Raw genomic sequence first — 13,067 nt, forward strand, 5'->3', positions numbered from 1 at the left:
TCCGCGGCGAGTCTTAGGTCACGTGGAACCGAAAGCAAAACACCGCGGGCAGCCGGGAGAGCGGCTTCCGGGTCCCAGACACCGCCCGAGGGTGTCTGCTGACCGCTCGTGGTGCCGGCGCGCGTGACCCCGGCAACCTCGGAAGCCTGGAGCCGGTGTGACCCGCGATCCTTCACGGGCGTCTTCAGATCCCACGCGCTTCCACACGCGAATCGCTTTCCTTCCGTTCATCCAAACACCCAGTAAATATGCGGAGTTTGTTTAGTACCAGGCACGCCACCCCTCTCCGGGGGACCTAGAAACCATGGGCAGTACTTAGGGAAGACTTACATTATAGCTGTGATGGTGTGAAGAAATGTAAGGGCGCCCAGCCTAAGGCTTCTTCCAAAAGGAAGTGATGTTTAGTTCGAGTTCACTGGGATCGACTAGCAGAAGAGACAGGGGAAGCACTCCAGGCAGAGACAATGTGTATATGAAGATCCCCGAAGGATAATGGAAGAGCTGGGCAGATTTGAGGAATTAACAGAGCGTGCGCAAAGCTGGAGGGGCAGTGGGCCATGGAGCGTGGACTGGCGGCGGGGCAGGGCCTGGTGGACATGCCGAGGTCTCTTCTGGGATCCTTAAGGAGTTGTCTTCATTTTACATATTGGGGAACTGAGGGCCAGAGAAAGGAAATGACTCAGACAAGGCCAGTACCGGTAGGAGAGCAGGTCTGGGACTAGAACCGGAACTCCCAAGACCAGCCTTCTGGCCGCTATTGCCCAAGTGCCTCTACTTTTCAGGCTGCCTCTCTGGCAGGGAGGAGTTGATGGGGGCTTTGTGGTGGGCTCTTTAGAAAAACTGTTTCTAACAGGATTTTGAATCCTTTTGTAGACAGGTGTAGATTTTTCCAGAATGTCAGGCCTTTAGGGACAGGAAAGGGAGCAGAGGAGGATTGCCGATCCAGAGAGTCTGGAGTCTGGACTGAAAAAGAACAAGGGAGTCCAGTGGGCTTGCCGGCTCCCGGGCTCCCTGCCCCCAGACACAGCTGCAGGCCCTGCCTTGCTCCTGGCTCTGAGCAGCTCTCAGGAGGTGCAGCCCCTGCTCACTCAGTTCCTGGTGTGAAAAGGTTCAGCCTTTCTCAGGGAGCACTCCCAAGACCGGCCGGAGAGATGTGCTCTCAGGGGGCTACAGCCTGCAACACCTCCGCCAAAGCCCTTCTCTGCTCCTCTCCAGCATCCCTCACTCGCACCCCATTTTCCCTCTGAACACCCCTTTCTCCAGGTGAGCCTTGTCAGGTTCTCCTCCTGCCTGGACCTGTTTGACTGGCATTTCTGGATCTCAGGGAACACGTGTGTGTGGGGGGGGGAGTTGGGGCTCTCTGTGAGGTCTGGATTCTCTGGTGGTGGGGGCGGGCAGTAGGTTGGGGACACCATCCAGGGGTTGGTAGTACATTTAACGCCTGAGTTCGTAGATGCTGGGGAGGAGCTTCAGGGATGACTCCAAGCATGTCACACTCTTTTCTCATCTTCCCCGTCAGGCTGGGAGCTCTTTGACAACAGGAGGGGGCTGATTGAAGAAATTAAAGTATGAACGAACTATTAAGCATTTACTGAAAAATGAGGAAGATGTGTTAATGATTTGGAATGTTCTGCAAATGGTCAAACCAGTGGATATAGTACACTCGCATTTGTGTGGGTATTTTTTATTTATTTGTTGTTGTTAATCCTCACCTGAGGATATATTTTCCAATAATTTTTGTTTGTGTTTTTTTTTTAGAGACAGTGGAAGGGAGGGGGGGGGCAGAGAAACATCAATGTGGATATGAGAGAGACAGATTGGTTGCCTCCCACACGTCCCCGACTGGGGCCAAGGAACAAGCCTGAAACCGAGGTATATGCCCTTAATCAGAATTGAACCCGCAACCCTTCAGTTTGTGGGCCAATGCTCTAACCACTGAGCAACCTGCTAGGGTTGTGTGCATCTTTTTTTTAAGGCTATGAATACAGTGGTTGCCTCCCATGGAGTACTTGGATGCTGAGGGTGGGAGGACTTTACTTTTTCAATTAATGTGTGTGAAACAAGTAGGCCTGGCTCTCCTCTCTCCATCTCATCATGTCCTCTTATGTTCCTGGCCCCTCTGTCTATGTGCCCCAGAATAGTGCCCAGCCAATCCAGTTGCCTGTCACAGCCCAGCTAGGATCACACTCACGTTGCCAGCGAGGAGGAATGAGTCCTTCCCTGTCTGGCCACCAGGGAGCAGCCAATGCCTAGGACATGCCTTGGGTAGGCCAGGGAGCTGGGAAGGCAGCCAGGTCTCTTGGATCTGAGGGGAGCTCCAATGCCCCTTCTGTCCAGGGCTCCTGGGACAGAAAGAGGCACAGTCCACCCAGGTCCCCAATGAATCGGACAGAGAGTGGGTCCTGAAGGTGGTGATGGAATTGTCCCATCTTTATAGCACTGAGCAGGCCCAAAGCCACCCTTTCCATGCTGGTTCTAGGACCGCAAGATGAGGGGCATTCACTGGACAGAGCACAGACTCACTCAGCAGATGTCTGGGGTCCAGGGATTCCACGAGAAGGGGATCTCCTATTTTAATCCTGCCCCCAAATGCATCCAGCCGCCAGTCCTAGGCAATTACCCATCTGCTTTCTGTCTCTATAGATTTGCCTACTTCACAGAAATGGAATCATATTATGTGGTCTTGTGTCCTGTTTCTTAGCATCATGTTTCTGAGGTCCATTCATAGTGTTGCAAGTAGCAGTACTTTATTCCTTTTTATTGTAGATTAATACCTATTATATGGATAGACTGCCTTTTGTTATCCAACTGATGGACATGTGGGTTGTTTCCATTGGGGGGCTACCATGAAAAATGCTACTATGAACACTGTGTACAAGTCTGCGTGCGCATCTTTTCATTTTTCTTCAGTGGATACCTAGAAGTCAACTTGCTGGGTCTTATATTCTGTTTAACGTTTTGAGGAACTGCCAGACTGCTTTCCATTTTACATTCCTACCAGCAGGGACTAGGAGTTCCAATTACTCCACATCCTTGCTGGCACTTGTCATTAACGTTTTTATAAACCTTTTTAGTGGATGTGAGGTGGTATCTCCTCATGGTTTTGATTTGCATTTCTCTAATGACTAATTATGTTGAGCATTTTTTCATGGGCTTACTGGCCATTCAGCCTGGGGACATAGAGGGCTGACTGCATATTTACTGAAAAAAAACAACAACAAAAAAACCCCCAAGTATAAGTGGACCCCTGCAGTTCACACACATTATTCAAGGGTCAACTGTATGATTTGCAGACATTGTCTCCTGGTGTGAATGTCTTTATTTTTCCCTTTGAACCAAAACATTTTTTAATTTTCCTAAAGCCCAACTTATCTTCATCATTTGTTATTTTTGCTGTCATATCTAAAAATCATTGCCTAGCCCAAGGTCAGCATGAAGACTCGTGATTTCCTCTTAAGAGTTTTAGTTTTAACTCTTACATTTAGGTCGTGATTCACTTTGAGTTAACTTTTGTGCATAGTGTGGGGTCCTGGTCCAAATTTGTTTTTTTACATGTGGATACCCAGTTGTACTAGTACTATTTGTTGAAAAGACTTCTTTCCCCGTTCTTTTGGATTTTCTTGGCCCCTTTGTTGAAAATCAATTGATGCCCTACCTGGTTTGGCTCAGTGGATAGAGGGTTGGCCTGCAGACTGAAGAGTCCCAGGTTTGATTCTGGTCAAGGGCAAGTGCCCAGGTTGCGGGCTCAATCCCCAGTATGGGGCGTGCAGGAGGCAGCTGATCAGTGATTCTCTCTCATCATTGATGTTTCTATCTTTCTCTCCCTATCCCTCCCTCTCTGAAATTAAAAAGTAAAAATTCTAAAAAAAAAAAAAAAATCAATTGACCATAAATATTAAGGTTTATTTCTGGACTCTCAATTTCAATTCTATTCCATTGATTCCAAATATCTATTTTACTTATTTATAAAAAGTTATTTGTTGATTTTAGAGAGAGGAAGAGAGAGAAACATCAATTTGTTGTTCCATTTATTGATGCATTCATTGATTGATTCTTGTATGTGTCCTGATCTGGGACCAAACCCATAACCTTAGTGTATCAGGATGATGCTCTAATCAATTGAGCTACCCAGCCAGCACCCAAATATCTATTTCAGTTAGGCCTCCCTTTTTGAGTCAGTAACAGAGCAGAGGCTAAAAGAGCTCATTTACCTGAATTTCCACTCTGGACTTTCGGAAGAGACGGGTGGAGGTGCTGCACCCAGGGCCTATTCCAGGGCAGCTGGCCTGTTAGGGAGGAGAGGGTTTGAGGCTGGGGGGACAGGAACATGAAATGAACAGGGGTTTCCTGCCCCTCCCGGAGCCGCAGTTGTCAGCCTGCTGCTCGAATTCCTGAGCAGCCCCTGCTCCGGAGGCCCCGGGAGGGAGGGCCCTGGGAAAGAATGTGGATGCCTTACATGGCAGTGAGGAGGGAGAGGTGCCCTCCCTGCCCACCCCGCCTGCCTGGACAGTCTGCAGGCTCTTCAGCCACCTGCCTACCTCAGCACCTCACATTCTCCAGCTGCTCCAAACCACATGCTGAGCCTCCATTTACACCAAGGCCAAGGGCATCAGGGCTCAAAACAGCCAGGCTGCTGAGCCCCGAAGAGCACAATTGGAAAAGAGGGAGAGGGCAGATGCCCAGACCCCCACGAGCCTCTGCTGTTTGGGGGTGTAGTGTGTGAAGGGGAGGCGAAGCCGGGTTCCTAAGACCCCTCCCCATCATGGGTTGTGGCCCTGCAAAGCTGCCTTGGCTCATGCGAGGGGGAAGGTGCCTGTGAAACTTGAGATAAGGTGAGAATTTCAAACTTACTGCCTGGTCAGGGCCTCGGTAGCTGTGGCCTTTGATCAGAGAAGCAGAAATGCTGGAGGAGGGCGGGGGAGAGTGTGCGAAGCAGGGGCTGTGGGTACAGAGACAGCCAGCCTCCCTCTGTAGACTCAAACACACTTTATTCAGCACAGGAATGTCTGAACAGAAGGGCCTTGGGCAGGGTTCCTTACACAGAGAACTCTACTTCAAGCCCTGCTGTCAACAGAACAAAGATCATCACATCATGTAAACCATGGGGACCACAGGGGAGGGGCTCTGCACAAGGTCTGGGTCAGGTCACACTGGCCAGCACGTGGTGCGGCTGGGGCAGCTGGGGCAGGTGGCCCCGACCCAGGCCAGCCGCGCCTGGGAGGGTTGAATTGAGCAGCTCCCTCAGGAAAGTCAGGGTGGAAGAGGGCAAGGGCCTGGCCAATTCAGGGGATTATCTCGGCCACTGAAAGTGACTGGATCAATTTAGCTGAAGCAGCCAGGGCTGCTGCGTCAACACATGCTTAAAAGGCCCGAAGATCACAGCTGGTGTGGGGGTGACAGCGGAGCCGGCCCCTCGGGGGTGCTCGTCATCAGCTCACAGGCAGGGCTGTGCAGCTCTCACAACCACATGCCTGGCAGCCCTGCCAGTCGCCTCCAATCAGCAAACGGTAAATGACAGTGACCCTCCCTGCCCAGGACCTCACTCCCCCCACTTGGGCTCACTGTGGAAGTGGGAAGGGGCACTAGTGGCAGAGCAAGGCTGGCCTGCCAGAGAACCAGCCTTGACGATCACCGTCCTTCACTCAAGAGTCATGATTTGGGGGTAGGGGAAAGGTCCTGGTCTGCACCAGGAAGAGCATCAATTTAAACCCTCTGCCCAGAGGACGTGTCAGTGCCAGGGCCCTCGAATGGGCTGAGAAGCAGCTAGCCAGGCCCTCTGTTTTGGGTCTCTCCCAGCTGTGCTATCATGCAGGATGCAAATGAGGGAGCGGAAGAAGGGGATTCTGGGAGGGAGGAGGAGAGGTCTGAGTATAGAGTGGAGGTTAGGGAGGTGGTGTTGGGTACCTTGGGACCCTTGGGGGTGACAAGAAGCCATGCATAGTGTGGCCCAGCTGGATTCCTGATTAACAAATGCTCTGAAGACCGGAGGTGGGAGGCAGAGGAGATAAGTACCATCTTCCTGGATCTGCTCCTACTAACCCCAGGGAAGGGTGCCAAGAGCACCCCCACTGCAACCAGTAACTAGAATGGCAGGAGCAGAAACTCAGAATCCGGGTGTGGATGGCGAAGGTGCTCCTGGGCATTGGGCTCATATGGAAATGCACACAGTCACCACCAGGTGACAGAGAGGAGGGTCTGGCTCGGAGGAGATGGAGGGCAGGCTGGTGCCCAGTGGTGTGAGTGACAGCCAGAGTCCAGCTTCTCTAGATCACTACACTACAATATGCACAGCTGAGGAGGCAGGAGACCCAAGGGAGGGCCGGATCTCACAAGCAGCTGGGGGAGGGTGGCAAGGATGACACAAATGCCCCCGAATCCAGGGATCACAACCAACACGCGAGAGGAGCACAGCTATCACCATGGAGTGGGTGGGGGAGGGCAGTGGGCACACGTCCCCATGCGGGCTCACTCGTCTAACTTCCCTTCCAGGATGTGCTCGAAGGAGAAGGGTAGGAACTTGAAACCGGTCCCGCTGTAGAATTTATTCTGGAACTCGACCCTGGGGAAAAGGAAGAGGGAAGTCATTATCCCACAGAAACTTTTTGGGATTTCACAGCTGGCCAGAAAGATGCCCGACCCACGCTCCCCGAAGCCTTACTCTCCTAGGTGAGCGTGGGAAAGCCGCTCTGCCTCCTGCTGCCTCTGCCAGCCCAAGCCCAGAACTCGGCCTCCTCCCAGGGCACACAGCCCTGCCTCTGAAGCCCAGGGCCTGCCCTCAGCAAGCAGTGTCCTCAGTCCTGCTCTGACCTGCTGAGCAGAGGGCCATGTGCAGAAGTTCAGCCGGCACAAGTTTCTGAACTCCCCAAACAGCCCCCCAAACAGCCGTCGCCTGGCAGGGCTCACAGCGACCTCTGAGGGAAGCCCCAAGCGGCTGTGAATTCAGCCCCGGGAACCCTGCGAGCACCACTGTTTTCTTGCTTATTGTTCCCTTGTGGGGAGGAAGGAGAAGGGAGGCTTGGGAGTGAACATTCAAGGCTTTTGAGTTAGGGGAGGAAATTCTCAGGAAAGGGGGGAAGTCAGGAGGGGAAGTCTCCTCAAAGCCATGGCAAAAATATGCTCCAACTACAAAAACATCTGAGAAAGAATTCTTCTCTTGGGGACTGAAAGGAAAAACAGAGCTTCAACTCCCTTCCCAGGCAGCTCGGCGTCCAGGCGTCCATCCCTGCCCGTCTCCCTGGGGCCCTATCGGACGGACTCGAGGGGAAGAGGAGCTCGCTCCTGTGAGCACTTGGCCGGGCTTCCCCCTGCAAACTCGCCCTGGATGGCCCGTCTCCCTGGGGCCCTATCGGACGGACTCGAGGGGAAGAGGAGCTCGCTCCTGTGAGCACTTGGCCGGGCTTCCCCCTGCAAACTCGCCCTGGATGGCTGCCCAGCAACCAAATCAGCACCAAATATGGGCAGAAAAATGCATGATTCAGAGGCTAGAAAAGCCAAGGAGAGCTGCCCTGAGGAATAGTTTCCACTGGGGCTGAGTGACCCTGGGGGCACCAGAACCGGCGCAAGAACAGGCGGGGGAGGCAGGCTGCAGGCAATAGTTTACACACAGGGCTTCCTCCTCCCCCAAACCCAGAGGGGAGCAATCAGCAGAGAGGAAAGCGTGGGGCGTGGCCTGGGCAGGTAAACCAGGAGGACTGTCTGCAGGTGGCACTGAGAGGCCCTCAGAGGCCCCTTCAGCCTCGGGGTGCTGGCTGGGGACAGTGACTGCAGGGCTTTCAGCTCCACACCTGGAGAGAAGAGGTGAACAATGTTCAGTGAGGCCATCTCTCCCCCAGCCCCACATTCCAGGGCCTGGGCCTAGGTCCCCAAGCATCCCAGACTCTGGCCAAGCCCCAGGTAAAACAGGATCCAGGACTCAAGTCAGTCATACCAGGACTGGATCCGCCCCACATCCTAACACTCCTGAGAAGCCCTTCTGCCTGTTGCAGCTACTGGGGAAGGTGGCGGGGAGGGAGCTAGGTTCCTGCTGGGCACCCACTGCTGTCAGGTCTGCATTCTTCATGTTGGGTGGGCTGTGTCTGCACATGGCAAGGGATTGCTGGACAACTGAAAAGAGATGGACTCGTCCCATTTTCATTCAAGAATATGTAGCCAGATAGTGGGCAAGTCCCCTCCAGGCCCAGGAGGGATCAGAATTCCGACCTCCTGGCCGGCTAATCACACAAACAATTCCAATTCCAAACTGGGTGAAGGGAGACGTTCTCAGAGACCCGTGGGGTCACCACCCTTCTCTTGCCACCCCTCTGTGTGACTTAAAGACATCCTGGCCCCTCTGGGTTAGCCTGACCTCACCCTCCTTCTCAGTGAGCTCACCCAACCTCCTGGCACAGAGCTGGAAAGCAGTTTCCCTGTCGGTCTCCCCACCCTCCTCTCCCTGTAAACCAGGGAAACGTGTGCTTCCTGAGAAAGTACAAACATGAAGTTCTCTGTGTGAGGGTGCAAGGGGGCCCCAGGGGCCGCCCTGCGAGTTCTTCCTTCCTTAGGGGCTCTGCTCAGGAGCCTCCAGGCCCAGCCATGCTCCAAGCCACTAAAACGCACCTCAGAATCCCACAGTTGGGAGGAAGCCCCAGGCAGGCAGTGGGCTGAGCTTCTCTATCACCCCTTCCAGCTCAGCACCTGGCAAAGGCCACCTGTGACCCAGAGGACAACCGGGCATCCAGAGAGAGACGGCTCCTGCTGTGTAACAGGAAACCTGTTTCCTGGAGTGAGCGAAGGGACTGGTTCCGGGGCCTCTTCCCTTTCCTGGCAGGGTGTGACTGAGGGGAGGCAGTTTCCGAAAGATGATTCTAGGCCCAGCTGCTGCTCTGGCCCTTACTGTCACTCTGGGCAGCTCAGGGCCAGGAGCACATGCCTGTCTGATGGTCCCAGTGTCCGGACAGTGATGTCAGCCTGGGACACATTTCAGGTCTCTTACTTCTGGGGCAGCCAGCCATTCACCCAGGTCTCCCAAGGTGTCCTGCTGTGGCACCACTGTATCCCTCACCACAAACTGGTCCCAGTCCCGTCCCGTTAGCCATCAAGCAGTCAGCGAGTGTGCAAGTGTGCACACCTACACACAGGTGGATACTGCTAGAGAAGAAGGTAGGCCATGGGCAACAGTCTTTCTGCTAAAAGCAGTTCGGTGGCCACAGTTTTAACAACAAATCATATCCCACCTTTGCCTTTCCTGAGAAAGAAAAGACATCGAATTAGGGTGACAGGAAGGCCCACCCACTGTATAGGGTTGGGGGAAAAGAGAGGGACAGACGACTCAGAGATGGAATTGGCAGGCTGGCACATTAACCTGCTCACTGTTGTTTTCAAATGTCACCCACCTCCTTCTGACCCTGCACGGACCTCAGACTAGTGGTTTACATTTGTTATCGAATCGTGTGCTTTTCTTCTTGTCCCCACGGAAGAGACCCAGAGCTTGTCTAATGGGGCAGTCCTTGCATCAGAATCAGGAACCCAGCTGAATACCAGGGGTAGAGTGACAGGTATGACGACGTCCAGGCTGGACACCAGAAAAAACAGCAACCGTGTCCCTGCACCATTCTCAGCAGGACCAGCTGTTGCCCCCTCAGGAGTGGCCACAACCCACAACTGCTGCCCAGGCATCCTGGAAGCACATCCACATTCGGCCAGGAGGGGGTGCACCTGCACCAATTCCATTCCCTAGGCAGGGATGAGCTCCAAACAGGCCTTCAGTAAGATGGGATTTGAAACGTTGCTGCGCAAGAGTTTTCGCTGTTTTTTCTCTTCTGCCCAATATTTCCACTACCAAACCCACAAGTGCAATGTGGTGGACCAGCCTATTCCTTGCAAACTACACCGGAGAGGCATTCAGATGGTATCACCTATCCTCCCACCCAGTGGTCTCCCCTCTCTCTAAACAGACTAAAAGCAGTTTCTTTACAAGCTACCACAAGGAGGTGCCCTTTCCACAGGGCACCCCACTTTCAAGCAGGGCAGCCATGATCTGCACCCGAACAACAGGTTAGATGTGCCAGGGCACCGTGAGTCCCTTGGTGTGCACATTCCTTCGCGTTTAATCCTGGCAGCCTCATCCTCTCTCTCCGCATGAGAGACAAGGAGGTTCAGAGAGGTAAGTGCTTCCCTCGGGGTCGGCCAGCCAGTGTGGGCAGAGCTGGACTTTAGACCAGGGAGGCGTGATTCTGGAGCCTGCTCTCTTGTCATCTGTCACTTCCTCGGGCTCATTTGTGTGGGGAGACAGAGGCACTCGAAGGCCACCGCTGAGCCTGAGGAAGAAGTAGCTCTCTGGCAATAACACACAATTTCACCAACTGGGGGCTCACTCTGGAGACAGGCCCGAGCCCAGGCGACCTTCCTCGACTAGAGTCGTGGTGCGCCTGCTCACTGCTCTAACTAACAGTGCTGGCCCAGCACCGCGGGGCCCCATCCCGCCTGGGAGGAGGCAGCAGGCTCCCCACCTGGGAATCACGGTGGGGTGGTAACTGTTCCCTCAAGGCCAGGGCTCAGGAGACAGAGGAGTTAGTAGGAAAGGAAGGAAGCCAAGAGCGCAAGAAAAAGTGAGTCACCACCGGCTGGCTACACAGACGTTCCCTCACACCGTGAGGCTGAGGAAGTGTGCTGGGGAGAGGGGACGCTGATAAGCTAAGAACAGGGGAGCGGCCCGCAGTCTGAATCATGGGGAGCTCCTAACCTCCTGGCTCCACAGTAAACAGCAGCTGGGCGGGGGCGGGGGAGGGGGGGACAGGAGGGAAGCCCTGGTGCTTCTCAGCTGTGCACTGAGAAAGCATGTGCACCCACCAGCAGGACAGACTCCTCCGAAGGAGCTGGTGAGGGAAGGTAAGTCCCAGCCCATCTCCCCTTACGCGCCTCACTTTTCTCCTCTGCAATTTAGAACAACAAACAGTGGCATCCTTGAGGAGGCTCAACTACAACAAAGCCAGGAGGAAAGTCAAAGATAAGGGTGGGAAGAGAAGAGGTTTCAGGTTCAGATTCTGGGTTTTCTTCAGGTTTGGATTAGTGATGAAAAGAGACATTCCAAGCCCCCCTCTGACAGTGAGGTCATGAACACCACAGATGATGTCATCTAGGGGTTCTTAAGGTCCGGTCAGTGGATCTGTGACCCCTAAACTGGTAAAACTGTGTGCTCACATGGGGGGAGGTGTTGCTGTGGAGAGAGGGTCCAGAGCTTCCAGAGCCACTGGGGTTTGAGACCCAAAAAGGGAGAATCAGATCCTAATGGAGGAAATGGAGACTCAAAGGGGCAGGGTAGCCAGAAGTAGCACAGGCTACACAGTTTTAGTGTAAGTATGTCCCATGCACATTTGGAAAATACTTACACTATAAGACAAAATCCCACCCAACTATTCACTGTTGATCTGAAATTCAAATTTGACAGGTGTTCTGTAATGTTTGCTGAATCTGGCAACCCTACTTTGAGGTCACGGAGTCACAGTCCAGGCCAGACTCCAGCTCTCCCACTCCCTAGGCTGAGCTCCCTCCCCATGCAGGGCCATGAAGAGCCACAAACTACATCAAAGAAAACAAACCCACCTCAAACCTGCCCTTCTGAAGCTGCTTCTTCGGTGCACTGACATACACGCTAGGGAAGCAGGAAACCGTCCCCCTGCCCCCCCCCCCCCACGAGCTGTCAGGGGTCCTCCTCAAAGATGCTGGCACAAGGCCAGAACCAGGGGACAAAACTGGGGTACACTGTGCTCCAGCATCTTCCTGGGCTTAGAACCTATTCCAGAGCTGTTCTCGTTGCTCTGCACACAGGAGAAAGTTCTATGCCAGAGCAAACACACCCCAAGCAAACAAAAAATAAAACCCCAGCAGATCTTTTAAGCTACCATCAGGACCACTGCAGAGTGAGAGGCAGGGAGAGGGCGCCTGACAACACCCACCGAGAATTCTCCCTGGAGGCTCTGAAAGTGAGCTGTGCTTATCGGGGGGCATTTCCGGGAGCTCACTCCTAAGATAGGTCCTGGGTGTAATGATGTGAAAGCAGACACTTCCTAGTGCTCTGGATGTTGGACAGGAGCAAAGCTGCCCTCGGTGCAGCCAAGGACACGTCCCCATATCGCCTCCCCCCGCCGCTCCCCTCACCAGTGTAACCGCAGTGCGTGGAGGAAGGCCGAGAGGCCCTCCATGATCAGGAGGATGGCCACGGTCAGGGTGGCAAAGGCGATGAAGATGAAGAACAGCGCCAGACTTCCTGCCAAGCTCTTCACCTTCAGGCCCATGTGGATCACCATGGTCCACAGCACCTCCGACAGCTCTGGGGACAGGGGAGAGACACGACCTCTGGTTTATTCGGTGAGCAGCGCTGTGGGCCTTGCATTTTGCTCTGCCACCCTCCCCTGGAGTGCTCCTTGCATTCTGGCTTCCCATGACCTGAGTGGGACCACTGTGCATTGCTAACCTGGCGAAAGCGCTGACCCTTCCATCTGGACATCATTCTCTCTGGACTCTGGAGTCTGAATAATCCCAGAAACTTATTGTAACTCCCACTCTCTTTAAGGCCCACCTGAGAGAGTGCCCAGAGAAGGGGAAAGCCATCATTTTTGATCTGAGAGAAATACACTCACGTGCGTGGGCGAGGCTGAGGGCCCAGAGCCGCAGGTACGAGGCGGTGTTGGAGATGCAGCCCAGGCAGTACTCGATGGTGTGGATGGCCTGGTGCACCATCGTGTCTCCAAAGTCAAACTGCGGTGGGGAAGCCAGAGAGAAGACGTAAGGCGGGGGGATGTGTGGAGTCTGGACTGTGCCACATGGTCCTTTGCACTCCATGGGCCAGGAGCCCCGTGTTGAACTCCAGTGGTGACTTCAGTTATGCCGTCCCCTGAAATCCTGCCTGGCTTAGTCCCCAACTGGGACACCCCCATTTCCCTCAATACACTACATTTTAATGAACTATGTCTTCATGAGATTCTTCTCAACACATCTGTCTTTCTCTCCCGGCTAGCCTGTGAGCTTAAGTGGAGTGTCTGTGAAGTTGAGAGCGCTCGGAGAAAATGGCGTTCCGGACTTTAAGGACC

General features: G+C 53.8%; 2 protein-coding genes across 11 annotated transcripts in view; both read right to left on the reverse strand.

Moving 5' to 3' along the window:
* NAGLU (N-acetylglucosaminidase, alpha) overlaps positions 1-4,872 on the reverse strand; it is an 11,285-nt gene extending 6,413 nt beyond the window's left edge. The window contains exons 1-2 of one of the 3 annotated variants that reach the window (XM_005875721.2): positions 4,212-4,872; positions 2,192-2,342 (exon numbers count right to left, since the gene is read on the reverse strand). In XM_005875721.2, the coding sequence (XP_005875783.1) occupies positions 2,192-2,342; positions 4,212-4,329 (269 nt within the window). In that variant the 5' untranslated portion in view covers positions 4,330-4,872. Of the gene's footprint in view, positions 1-330; positions 415-2,191; positions 2,343-4,211 lie in introns of those variants that run through there. The other 2 variants (XM_014547235.1, XM_014547236.1) reach the window with 2 other exon arrangements.
* Positions 4,873-4,971: 99 nt separating this feature from the next.
* Positions 4,972-13,067, reverse strand: part of ATP6V0A1 (ATPase, H+ transporting, lysosomal V0 subunit a1) — a 53,306-nt gene continuing 45,210 nt past the window's right edge. For all 8 annotated transcript variants that reach the window (XM_005875727.2, XM_005875726.2, XM_005875723.2 and 5 more), the window contains 3 exons: positions 12,618-12,735; positions 12,136-12,307; positions 4,972-6,559 (listed from right to left, as the gene is read on the reverse strand). In XM_005875727.2, coding sequence (XP_005875789.1) covers positions 6,466-6,559; positions 12,136-12,307; positions 12,618-12,735 — 384 coding nt within the window. In that variant the 3' untranslated portion in view covers positions 4,972-6,465. The remainder of the gene's footprint in view (positions 6,560-12,135; positions 12,308-12,617; positions 12,736-13,067) is intronic.

This window comes from Myotis brandtii, unplaced genomic scaffold, assembly GCF_000412655.1.
Source record: "Myotis brandtii unplaced genomic scaffold, ASM41265v1 scaffold469, whole genome shotgun sequence".
Taxonomy (NCBI): Eukaryota; Metazoa; Chordata; class Mammalia; order Chiroptera; family Vespertilionidae; genus Myotis; species Myotis brandtii.